Source organism: Chaetura pelagica, unplaced genomic scaffold (genome assembly GCF_000747805.2).
Source record: "Chaetura pelagica isolate M959 unplaced genomic scaffold, ChaPel_1.0 scaffold559, whole genome shotgun sequence".
NCBI classification, from domain to species: Eukaryota; Metazoa; Chordata; class Aves; order Apodiformes; family Apodidae; genus Chaetura; species Chaetura pelagica.
In genome coordinates this window covers 1,200,879-1,213,124 of record NW_009970722.1, presented here as the reverse complement: position 1 = coordinate 1,213,124, position 12,246 = coordinate 1,200,879, and the positions used below count along the sequence as shown (strand labels likewise).

Here is a 12,246-nt window from a genome sequence, read left to right as displayed (position 1 = left end):
AGACTTTTCAAATTATTCAGCTTTAGCATATCTGTATTTTTAACCCTAACACTTTTTTTTTTTTTCTCTTTATCCCTGTACCTCATAGACTCAGAAATTAAAAACTTGTAGCTCTTCGCATTTTTGAATAAATAACTTATTTCTTAGTGTTGTGGAAAACATTTCTGCTGTAATTTGTGCTAATCCGGGAGTGACGCTGACTTTTCAGGAGCCAGTCTACAGAAAGAACTGCAGTAACAATGGTGTGGTGGAGTATAACCCCTGAGAGAAGGGGTGAAGAAGGCAGCTGCCCCTGGGAGGACACTGGTCTCCTCTCGGTTGCAGTTATTCTCTGCCTGTTAAGAGGATGTGCTGTGTCCCTTAGATGTTGGGCTGGCTCTTCTGGATGAGCTGAGGCACCAGGGAGACTCATGAACACCAGAGACAGTGGCAGCTCTGGCAGCATTACCCTTATAGTGCTCATACCCCCTCCATACAAAAGCTTGTTCCCTCCTCCTGTAAAGGGTGGAGGAGGGAAAGGGAAACCTTGGGGTACTGTTTTCCTTTGGGCAACGGTGAGCAGGAATAAGATCCTTCTTTGTATTTAAAATGATACAGTAATAAACTAATCATGGTAATAGGTTCATTTTTCTTCTAGGGTGGGTACTCACCAATGCAGAAGTGAATAAAAAAGATTGTATCTAATCTGATCAGGAAATACTATGTTCTGACATTAATTGTAATTTAAAAATGAATTTACATGCATTTTCTTGGTTTTATGTTTTACAACTCTAGATTGGTGAATTATTAAGCACCACACACCCTGCCAACAAAGCCAGCCTGACTCTTTTCTGCCCTGAGGAAGGCGACTGGAAAAATTCCAATCTTGACAGACACAACCTCCAAGACTTTATTAACATTAAACTCAACTCAGCTTCCATATTGCCAGAGATGGAAGGACTGTCTGAATTCACAGAATATCTGTCGGAATCCGTAGAAGTGCCATCACCCTTTGACATTTTGGAACCTCCAACCTCAGGAGGCTTCTTGAAACTCTCCAAACCCTGCTGTTATATTTTCCCCGGGGGAAGAGGGGACTCTGCATTATTTGCAGTGAATGGATTCAACATGCTTATCAATGGAGGATCTGAAAGAAAATCTTGCTTTTGGAAACTTATCCGACACTTGGACAGGGTAGATTCCATTCTGCTCACTCACATTGGAGATGACAACCTGCCAGGAATCAATAGCATGCTTCAGCGAAAGATAGCTGAACTAGAAGAGGAACAGTCCCAAGGATCTACTACCAACAGTGACTGGATGAAAAATCTGATCTCCCCTGATTTAGGAGTTGTATTCCTTAATGTTCCTGAGAACCTGAAGAATCTGGATCCTAGCTTTAGAGTAAAAAGGAGTGTGGAAGAAGCTTGTTTTACTCTCCAATATTTAAATAAATTGTCCATGAAACCAGAACCTCTTTTCAGAAATTTGGGAAATACCATTGACCCCATCATTTTATTTCAGAAAATGGGAGTTGGCAAGCTTGAGATGTATGTGCTTAATCCTGTCAAAAATAGCAAAGAGATGCACTATTTCATGCAGCAGTGGAGTGGTACTAACAAAGACAAAGCTGAATTCCTGCTGCCAAATGGTCAAGAACTAGACATTCCGTTGTCCTACTTCACCTCAGTCTCATCCCTGATTGTGTGGCATCCAGCTAACCCTGCAGAAAAAATAATCCGAGTTCTCTTTCCAGGAAACAGCACCCAATATAATATTCTAGAAGGACTAGAAAAGCTCAAACACTTAGACTTCCTTAAACAACCAATGGTTACACAAAAAGACCTAACGGAAAACATTGCTAGCCCAGCTGTGAAACAAGCAAAGGTGAAGCAACGAGCAGACAGCAAGGAGAGTCTCAAGCCTATTGCAAAGACACCACCGAGCAAGCCTATCAGAAAAGAATCTAAAGAAGAAACACCAGAGCCTGCAAAGCCTAGTCTAGTACCAGAAAAACCTCAGAAGTTGGAAAGCAAAGAAAAAGTTCCAGTTAAAAAAGATAAACCAGCAAAAGTGGAGACCAAACCTATAGTGACAGAAAAAGACATAACAAATAAAGAAGAACAATTAGTAAAATCTGAAGCTCCTGAAAAACAAGGCACAGATGTAAAACCAAAAGTGTCAAAGGAGAAGGCAGTGAAAAAGGAAGTGAAAGCCAAACCTGAAGAAAAGAAAGAAGAAAAAGAAAAACCAAAGAAGGAGGTTTCTAAAAAAGAGGAGAAAACATCCATCAAAAAAGAAGAGAAAACACCCATCAAAAAAGAAGAAAAAGCAAAAAAAGAGGAGATAAAGAAAGAAGTTAAAAAAGAGGTGAAAAAGGAAGAGAAAAAGGAAATTAAGAAGGAAGTGAAGAAAGAAGCTTCACCAAAGGAACCTAAAAAAGAGGTGAAAAAAGAAGAGAAGAAAGAAATCAAGAAGGAAGAAAAAGAAGCCAAAAAAGACATCAAAAAGGTTCCTAAAGAAACAAAGAAGACAGCTACTCCTTCGAATGAAGCCAAAAAGCCAGCAGCAAAGCCCAAAACACAGAAGAAGGAGGAACCAGCTAAAAAAGAAGCGGCATCTGCTGGAAAGCCAAAGGAAAAGGGAAAAGTTAAGACTGTGAAGAAGGAGATCAAAGTCAGTGGAGCACAAGCTGCCCTTGCAGCAGTTGGAGTTGCTGCCACAACTGTAGCAGCTGCAGAAATTACAGGCAGTGGAAAGGAACTTGAGGCAGAGAGATCCCTTATGTCCTCACCAGAGGATTTAACAAAGGATTTTGAGGAATTAAAAGCTGAAGAAGTGGAAAAAACAGAAGAAACAAAACCTCAAGTTGCACTTATAGAGGATGAACTGAAACTCACTAGCACAGTACAAAAGGAGGTATTTGAAGTACAAAAAGAAAAATTAGATAATGAAGGACCTGCTGAATCCTCTGATGAAGGCATAACTACCACAGAGGCTGAGGGTGAGTGTGAACAAACACCTGAAGAATTGGAACCTGTGGAAAAGCACAGGGTTGATGACAATGAGAAGTTTGAAGATGAGGGAACTGGCTTGGAAGAATCATCTGAAGCAGGAGATTATGAGGAAAAGGCAGAAACAGAAGAAGCTGAAGAACAAGGTGAAGATGAAGAAGAAAAGACACCACTGGAGACCACAAAACCATATATGGAGAAAGCAAGAAAAATTGAAGAGAGCTTAGAAATAATGGCTGAAGCAGATGCTAACATTAAAGATGACAAATATATTGAAAAGGCAGATTACGAGGCATCAGATGAGCGGGCTGAGGAAGACAGAGAAGAAGCAATAGAGAAGGCAGAAACTGAAGAGACTGAAGAAGAGGAGGAAGACAAGGCAGAAGACAGCAGAGATGAAGAGGAAACAGAAATAATAGAAGCTGAAGAAGATTATGTGATGGCTGTGGTAGACAAAGCTACAGAAGCTGGTGAAGTTGAAGATAAATATGGCCTACTCATAATTACACCAACAAAATGCTCAGAACCTCGGTCTCCAGCAGTTGAGCGAGCCTCTTCTATTCATGATGAGACATTACCTGGTGGTTCAGAAAGTGAAGCCACTGTTTCTGATGAAGAAAATAGGGAGGATCAGCCTGAGGAATTCACTGCAACTTCATGTTACACCCAATCTACCATCGAAATATCCAGTGAACCAACTCCAATGGATGAAATGTCAACACCCCGGGATGTCATGAGTGATGAAACCAACAATGAGGAAAGTGAGTCACCCTCTCAGGAGTATGTGAACATTACCAAGTATGAGACCTCACTGTACTCTCAAGAATTTGGCAGACCTAAACTTTCACCATTTCCAGATGCTTTTAATGGATTATCTGAAGGATCCAAAACAGAAGCCACAGAAGGTAAAGACTATAATGCCTCAGCTTCCACCATCTCACCACCTTCATCATTAGAGGAAGACAAATTCTGCAAATCTGCATTCCAAGATGTGTACCGGCAAAAAGAAAGTGAAATCCAAGGCACTGCCAAATTAGAAATCAAAGAACCCCATCAAGAAGGTGTTGGTGGAAAACATAGTCTAGCCAGGAGTCCATCTGACAGTTTGTCCCCTCCATCACCTGTTGCCAAAACACCACTGAGTGAACGTAGTGTGAACTTTTCACTCACTCCCAATGAGATCAAAGTCTCGTCTGAGCCTGTTCCCATTGCTAAGTTGTCTGAAGTACGTCAAGAAGTTGCTGAAGAGCATTGTGCAAGCCCTGAAGATAAAACATTAGAAGTAGCATCTCCCTTACAGTCTGCTGCTGGTAGTGCTGGCCACACACCCTATTATCAGTCTCCCACTGATGAAAAGTCCAGTCAGCTTCCTTCTGAAACCAGTGAAAAGTCAACAGAAGCTCCCATCAGCTTTGAAATCAGTGAAGTCAAAGATGAGTCTGCAAAACCCAGAATAAGCCCTATGGATGAGCCCGTGCCAGATTCAGAATCTCCTATTGAAAAAGTTCTCTCACCTCTACGGAGTCCACCACTGATAGGTTCAGAGATGACTTATGATACATTTTTGAGTGCTGATTTAACATCTTCCACCAGAGATTACAGAAGTCCTTCTGAGGGGAAGCCTGAAAAAGAAAAATCACCAGTTCAGATGAGTCCAGCTTCTGAAGCCAGCTCAGTGGGCCTTTTCCAAGAAAAACAAGATGAAAAAAGTATGGAGTTTATGGTAATGAAGGAAGGCTCCAGCCTTGACAGGAAAATGGAGGATACAGAACCCAGCAGCTCCCAGTCTTCACTGGTCTTGGATGAGCGGAAATTAGCAGGTGATCTCTCACCTACTCAAATAGATATCAGCCAGTTTGGTTCTTTAAAAGAAGATACCAAAATGTCCATTTCTGAAGGCACTGTTTCAGACAAGTCTGCAACTCCTGTTGATGAGGTTGTAGCAGAAGACACTTATTCCCATATAGAAGGAGTGGCTTCTGTCTCTACAGCATCTGTTGCGACTAGTTCATTTCCAGAACCAACTACTGATGATGTATCTCCTTCTTTGCATGCTGAGGTTGGATCCCCCCATTCTACTGAAGTTGATGATTCTCTTTCAGTGTCAGTTGTGCAAACACCAACAACTTTTCAGGAAACAGACATGTCTCCATCTAAGGAAGAGTGCCCAAGACCCATGTCAATTTCTCCACCAGATTTCTCCCCTAAAACTGCAAAAGCAAGAACACTGGTGCATGATCACAGATCTCCTGAGCAGTCAGCTATGTCAGTAGGATTTGGACGGGAGTCCCCTGAGCAGTCATTAGCAATAGACTTTAGTAGGCAATCTCCAGAATATCCTACAGTAGGCACTAGTATACACCATATATCTGAAAATGGACCAACAGAAGTAGATTATAGCCCTTCAGATATACAGGAGCCTACTTTTGCACAGAAGATTTCCCCTGTAGAGCAGTCATCTTACTCTCAGGAGAAAGATATTTCAGAAATTATTTCAGTTTCTCAAATTGAAGCTTCATCCTCAACTTCTTCAGCTCATACACCTTCTCAGGTAACTTCACCACTGCCAGAAGAAACTTTTTCAGGTGCTGTTCCACCCAGAGATATGTCACTACATTCTTCTTTTACCTCAGAAAAGGTGCAGAGCCTAGGAGAAAAGCTGTCACCAAAGTCTGACCTATCTCCATTAACTCCAAGGGAATCTTCTCCTCTGTACTCTCCTAGGTTTCCAGATTCACCTCCTGCAATGACAGAAGCAGTGTCAGCTAGTCATACACCTTCATTATCACTGCAGGTGTCTTCTGTCAAAGCATTTGGTTACCAGGAACCCCTAACAAAGCACAGCCCAGAACCTTTACTCAGCCCAGAAAGAGATGATTCAGAGAAAAGCAGCAGATCACCAGAAGAACTTAGTTATTCTTATGAGGTCACAGAGAAAACTACTAGGTCACCAGAGGAAATTAGCTACTCCTTTGAGGCAGTTGGGAAATCTACTAGATCACCTCAGGCCACAGATTATTCCTATGAGACAACCAGGAAAACTACTATGTCATGTGGGGCCACAGATTATTCCTATGAGATAATTGGAAAAAATATGAGGTCATCTGAGGCCACAGATTATTCTTATGAGAAGACAGGGAAGGCCATCCAGTCACCAGGGGCCATGGATTATTCCTGTGAGACAGCTGGCAAAACCACTAGTTCACCTGGGGACACAGATTATTCCTGTGAGAGAAGTGGGAAAACTACCAGATCACCCGATACTGTTAATTACTCCTATGAGACAACAGGGAAAACCACTAAGTTATCAGAAGCCGTTAGCTACTGCTATGAGGCAACTGGGAGAACCACCAGGTCACCAGAGGCCATGACTTACTCCTATGAGACAACTGGGAAGGCCTCCAGCTCACCTGAAGCCACAGAATACTCATTTGAGACAACTGGGAGAGCCAGTGGGTCACCTGAAGCTACGAGCTATTCCTATGAGGCAAGTGCACATTTCACTCCAGGAAAGTCATTATCAGGATCCCGTCAAGATGTTGACTTATGCCTTGTGTCCTCTTGTGAGTATAAGCATCCCAAAACTGAGCTTTCTCCTTCATTTATCAACCCAAACCCCCTTGAGTGGTTTGCAAGTGAAGATCAGTCTCAAGATCAAGAGAAACCATTAACGCAGTCGGGGGGAGCCCAGCCACCTGCCGGGGGAAGGCAGCAGGGGCGGCAGTGTGATGAAACCCCTCCTACATCCGTGAGCGAGTCTGCCCCATCTCAGACTGATTCGGATGTTCCCCCTGAGACTGAGGAATGTCCTTCCATCACTGCAGATGCTAACATTGACTCAGAAGATGAATCAGAAACCATTCCAACGGACAAGACAATTACGTACAAACACATTGACCCGCCGCCTGTCCCGATGCAGGATCGCAGTCCGTCCCCTAGGCACCCTGATGTGTCTATGGTTGATCCAGAGGCTCTGCCTGTTGATCAGAATTTGGGTAAACCTTTGAAGAAGGACCTCAAAGAAAAGACAAAGACAAAAAAGCAGGGTACTAAAACCAAGTCATCGTCTCCTGTTAAGAAAAGTGATGGTAAATCAAAACAAGTGGCTTCACCAAAGCCAGCTATAAAAGAATCTTTTGACAAAATTTCCAAAACAGCTTCTCCAAAAAAGAAGGAGTCTGTGGAGAAAGCAACCAAAAATATCTCTAATCCAGAAGTAAAGTCGCGAGTGGAAGAAAAAGATAAGGACACCAAAAATGCAGCAAATACAACAACATCCAAGTCAGCAAAGACTGCAAGCGCAGGTAAAAACAGATAGCAGTTCCCTGCTGTTAAGATTTTCTTAGTTGTTGCAGTGTGGGTGGTTTGCCTTTATATTAGACAAAAATGTGGTTTGTAGCAGACCCCCAAATTAAGACCAGGTTTTAAATATAAATCCAGTGTATAAAGGCCATATTTAAATAAATGAAATTCACTAAATTAACTTTTGTAATCTGAGCACCTTGATGTGTCGACTTGCTCAGAGAGTACATGAAATATAAAGAACTTAATACTAGTTGTCTAAACTGTTAACCAACCAATAGATTGAAAAGCACCACTTTTGTTGGTGAAGTGAAATAAGCAGCAAAGCAAACCACTTTATTCATTTTAAGAAACAAGCAGGCACAATTCTGCTAATATTAATGCAATTCAGTATTGTGGGAGGCAAAGGTACCATCAATCATTGGATGCTCTTATTTGCTGGCTTAATCTTAAAAGGAGTACTTAAAAAAATATTAACAGTAGTGAGAGCACTGTCAGTGAACTAAGCATGTATGTCACGTAACCCAGTTAAAGTCTTATGCCATCAGTAATGAGTAAACATACAGAAAGTTAATGTAATTTTGAATTACTGTTGTGTATCATAAGAAGTAATAAAATATGAATTAGATTACTGAAGGAGGCATTTTGCAAATCTGTTTTTTTCTGGCAGATCTTGTTAGGGAGTGTTTGGGGGATACTTTGATTTTGCTGTTGTCAGGACTGAGAGCCTGTTCTGCTTGAAGCCTTTTTACAAGGAGCAGGTCTAGAATTCAGTACAAACAAACCAGCATTCACCTGCCTTTAGCTTCTTCTTTTTAAGTGTTCCAATGTTTCTTTATTACGCTATCATTCTCATGTCTCTGTTAGTAGGTGCATTGCAAAGCAGCAGTGTAGTTACTTGTACTGTACATTTCTCCAGCACTTTAGCTCTATATGAGATTCTTTTTCTTTGTAACAGACCAAGGCTCTATTTGATAATGGCATTTAAGTGTAAACATCTTACATTTAAGTGTAACCTAATATTTTATCCAGTGTTGTACCCACAATGCAGGAAGATGTATCACAGGTTTCTCATTATAAAAGATGATAAAATCTTTCGTAACATAACCAATACTAAAAACTCTCTAGTTCAGGAAAACTTACCACATTGTGATGCTTGTTTTGCATATTGCCCTATGATGAATGGCAGTACATGCTCAGCAACTGTAATGGACTTTGCTGGCCTTGCAGAATGTGGCCCTAAATACATGATACTGCTCAGATAATTATTTACCAAACTTAATCCTATGAAACAACATGGAAAGGCTAATAGAATATAAATGGTGATCATCTGGATACAATTACTGGTTGAATCCTGATTATCAGTTCATGCCATGATCCAATGCATAGGAAAAGCTGCCTTTTTTGGATAGCATTTATTATGGGACTGTTTAAACTTTGAAATTCCTTTTTATTTAAACAAGTAGTTAGTACTTGCTTAATACTTAAAACAAGTATTAGACAATGTACAGCAGTAAAAGCCTGATTCCCCCTGCTTTTTGTGACAAGTGGCTAAATTGTGTATGCAAATAAGGATCCAGCAGGCAAACAAACAGTTGCTCCCAGTTCCCTGAAGTACTTGCTTTAGAAGTCTCTCTGTCCTCCCAATCTCTTACTCACTCCTCTTTCTGTTCACATACAGTATCTTGCTGATGCACCTGTAAGGCAAACTACGCATATCAACAGCTACCATCTCTTGCTATGTGCTGATATCCCATATCTCAGGACTTTTTCAAAACTGCAGTGCTCCCTGTGTGACCTTAGGTTTTATTATCATGCATACTTGAGACTTTCAAAAAAGCTGTACTTATTCACTTGGAAAGCAGTAACACCATTCATTGAATGACAGTTAGTTTATCACAGCCCTGCATGGTAGTTGCCAGGTAACAGTAGTATGTTACTGAGAAAGGTTCAGTTAATTGTTGCCTCTGTGGCACTGAGTTTTTATTGTATTATATAGTAACAGATATTCAGATTTTTCCTCCGATTACAATTGTAACTCAGATACAACAAAGCTGGAATATATCATTAGATATAGGATGGTAATGCCATAATTGGACACATCTCATCTTAGTGGTTATAACAGTGATTGATAAAATCATGGTTTTAACCAGTCTGTGGTATCTTCTGTTTGTTGTTTGATTTCCAAAGGACCTGGGAATACTAAAGTGGCAAAATCTACAGCAGTGCCTCCAGGACCTCCAGTGTATTTGGATCTGGTGTACATTCCCAACCACAGCAACAGCAAAAATGTTGATGTTGAGTTTTTCAAGAGGGTGCGGTCATCCTACTATGTGGTGAGCGGGAATGATTCTGCAGCTGAGGAGCCAAGCAGGGCTGTTCTGGACTCCCTGCTGGAGGGCAAGGCACAGTGGGAGAGTAACATGCAGGTAGGCTCTCCATTAGTATCTCTACCTGAAAATTTACCCTCTGGGAACCGGAGTGCCTCTGGAGTGCAACAGCAGCTGCCTAGGAATGGACTGCCCAGGCAGGGCACTGCATTTCACTAATGATGTGAGAAGACACCTGAGTGAAGCACAGAGCTGCTCTGCACTTAGCTAGTCCTTCCATTTCTGGACTTTCTGACCTGCTCCTGGTGAATAAAACAGTTGGGAGCTTGTTTACAGGGACATTTGGCTGTTTCATCTTAATGCAATACTATAAATGATCCAAGTTTAGGAATGTTGCAGTTTGTAACTAGGGAAGAATAGTGTAGGTTTCATGGGATATATGATAATCACGTGCACATAGGAACTTCATGTGCCTTTCCATCATGATCGCTAAGTAAACAAAGTATTTGGTCACAATATGAAGAGCTGTCAGTGCATCTCAGCACCTTAAAAAAACAAGGTTTTATTTTGATAACCTCCTTCTTTGTAGTAATTTTGTTTTACCTACACATTATATGTTTCCTTTTATCCATCCTATTCAAGTACTAATTGCATAAAGACCTAGTCTTTCCAAAAGGGAAACATACTTGCTGGATGGGGTTTCTTACATTGGCATTTTTCTTATCAGCTGTTTCTACTCTCCATTCTTCAGGACTTCTTGTGTTTTGTGTTGCAGGTGACTTTGATCCCAACCCATGACTCAGAAGTGATGAGGGAATGGTACCAAGAGACCCATGAGAAACAACAGGACCTCAACATCATGGTTTTGGCAAGCAGCAGCACTGTTGTTATGCAAGATGAATCTTTTCCTGCATGCAAGATTGAGTTGTAAGAGCGAGACCACACACCACAAGATTAAACTTTGTTTCCAGAGATTCTTCAGTTTGAAAACACCTTTTCTAAAAATTCAACCCATCTATTTCAACTGCTGAACTATATACCTGCCAAATGCTATGCTGTGTCATGGTGATGCAAGTCACTAATATTTTTCAGTCTTTGCTGATTGCTAAGGGAATTAACAGTATTCCCATAGTAGGGTTCAAATTACTGCGAAAATATAGATCCAGTTTCATCTCCGCTGAACGTTTGGAAACCATGCACTAGCAGCCCCAACTGACTTCTGTCAGGTAGAGGCATTTGCCCTCTAAAGAAACACAAAGAGAGAGAAAGAGAGAGAATGGTAGGAGGAGAAACTAATAAATAATTAGATCTGCATTACTCTCATGGCAATAGATGTATTGCTTACTGCAGTCTGCTTATGCTCTCACATGAAAAGAAAGTTTTAAACTTTTAACAATCTAAGCTATCGCAAGGGGATACTTTTTTATACAGAATTAAGGTAGCTTGAAAATAAAAAGAAACAGAATGTGGTTAGGAATAGGAAGGGACGTACAACCTAAGCGCTCTTCAGCAGTTTTCCACTTTAATTTGAACTCTGCATACTGACATACCATAACAATCATAGGCCAAATATGCACGTAGTCTGCACCTCATCCAGAAGTCCAAAAGCTTTCTTTCAACATGCAGAATTGTTGGTCTAAGGCATGCTCCCAGTGAAAGTCCACCCATTCCAGCCAGAACTGACCAGTCTACATGCTTGAACACCCATGTCCACTGTCAATTAACTGAAGCAAAATACCAAAGCGGTTGGGAGTACACTCAGTAGACAATTTGCCTTAGAAAGTGATGTGAATGTACAAAGAAACTTGATGCACTTATTTTTTAATGTTGAGACAGCAAATTTATAAAACATCTGTGTAGGATCATAGTTACACCAGTATAGAAGTGTGAGTGTGCAAGCGTGGTACTAGAAACCTATCTGACTGGTCAGACAGCTTGGTGCTATGAATTATGTGTGTGAGCTATGTGAACACTTCATTGATGCACCTGGACAGCTCAACAAGGCAAGACGAGCATTTTCTTGAAAGTTTCTTTTGTACTGTGGAAACAAGATTGAAGTGGTGTCCAGTATCAGAGTTACAAAAGTTAGTGAAACATTCAGTGATAAAAAGGTTACCTGTGAGCCTGTACAGTATTCAGCCTTCCTTTGTCTTACCTTATTTTTTTTTTTTGTTTAATTTAAGAGTGAATATGGGAATAAATGTATAGAAACCTTTTTTTTAATATTGCATAAACTTTTAATAGATGAATTTTTAACAAACGTTTTCATTTACAGGAACATGCAGAGAAAAATTTTTCAGGTGAAGGCAATTTTTTTAGTAATTTTGTAAAATAACTAAATAATGTTGTTTAAGGTTCTAGTGAAAATGGATATTGAGGTAAAATTTAGTGAAAATAGTCAACTGCCAATACCTTTGGGGGAGGTGGGAGGTGGAAGGGCATCCTGGTGATAAAATTAATCTATTGATGATGTCAGAAAATGGGATCTGAAAAGTTGATTGCCTAAGACAAGAGTGTAACCTACTTTCTCAACCCTCACAAGATCTTCAAAAAAGATAGAATAAGCAATAAGCTAAAGTAAGTCCCCTGCCCTGCCATTTTTTCCTCTTCTTTTCTTCTTC

The 12,246-nt window shown here is 40.6% G+C and overlaps 1 protein-coding gene across 1 annotated transcript in view; it reads left to right on the top strand.

The window, feature by feature from the left end:
- MAP1B (microtubule-associated protein 1B) overlaps positions 1-11,069 on the top strand; it is a 68,696-nt gene extending 57,627 nt beyond the window's left edge. The window contains exons 4-6 of the mRNA XM_010006376.1: positions 775-7,297; positions 9,486-9,724; positions 10,401-11,069. Coding sequence (XP_010004678.1) covers positions 775-7,297; positions 9,486-9,724; positions 10,401-10,556 — 6,918 coding nt within the window. The 3' untranslated portion in view covers positions 10,557-11,069. The remainder of the gene's footprint in view (positions 1-774; positions 7,298-9,485; positions 9,725-10,400) is intronic.
- Positions 11,070-12,246: the final 1,177 nt, after the last annotated feature.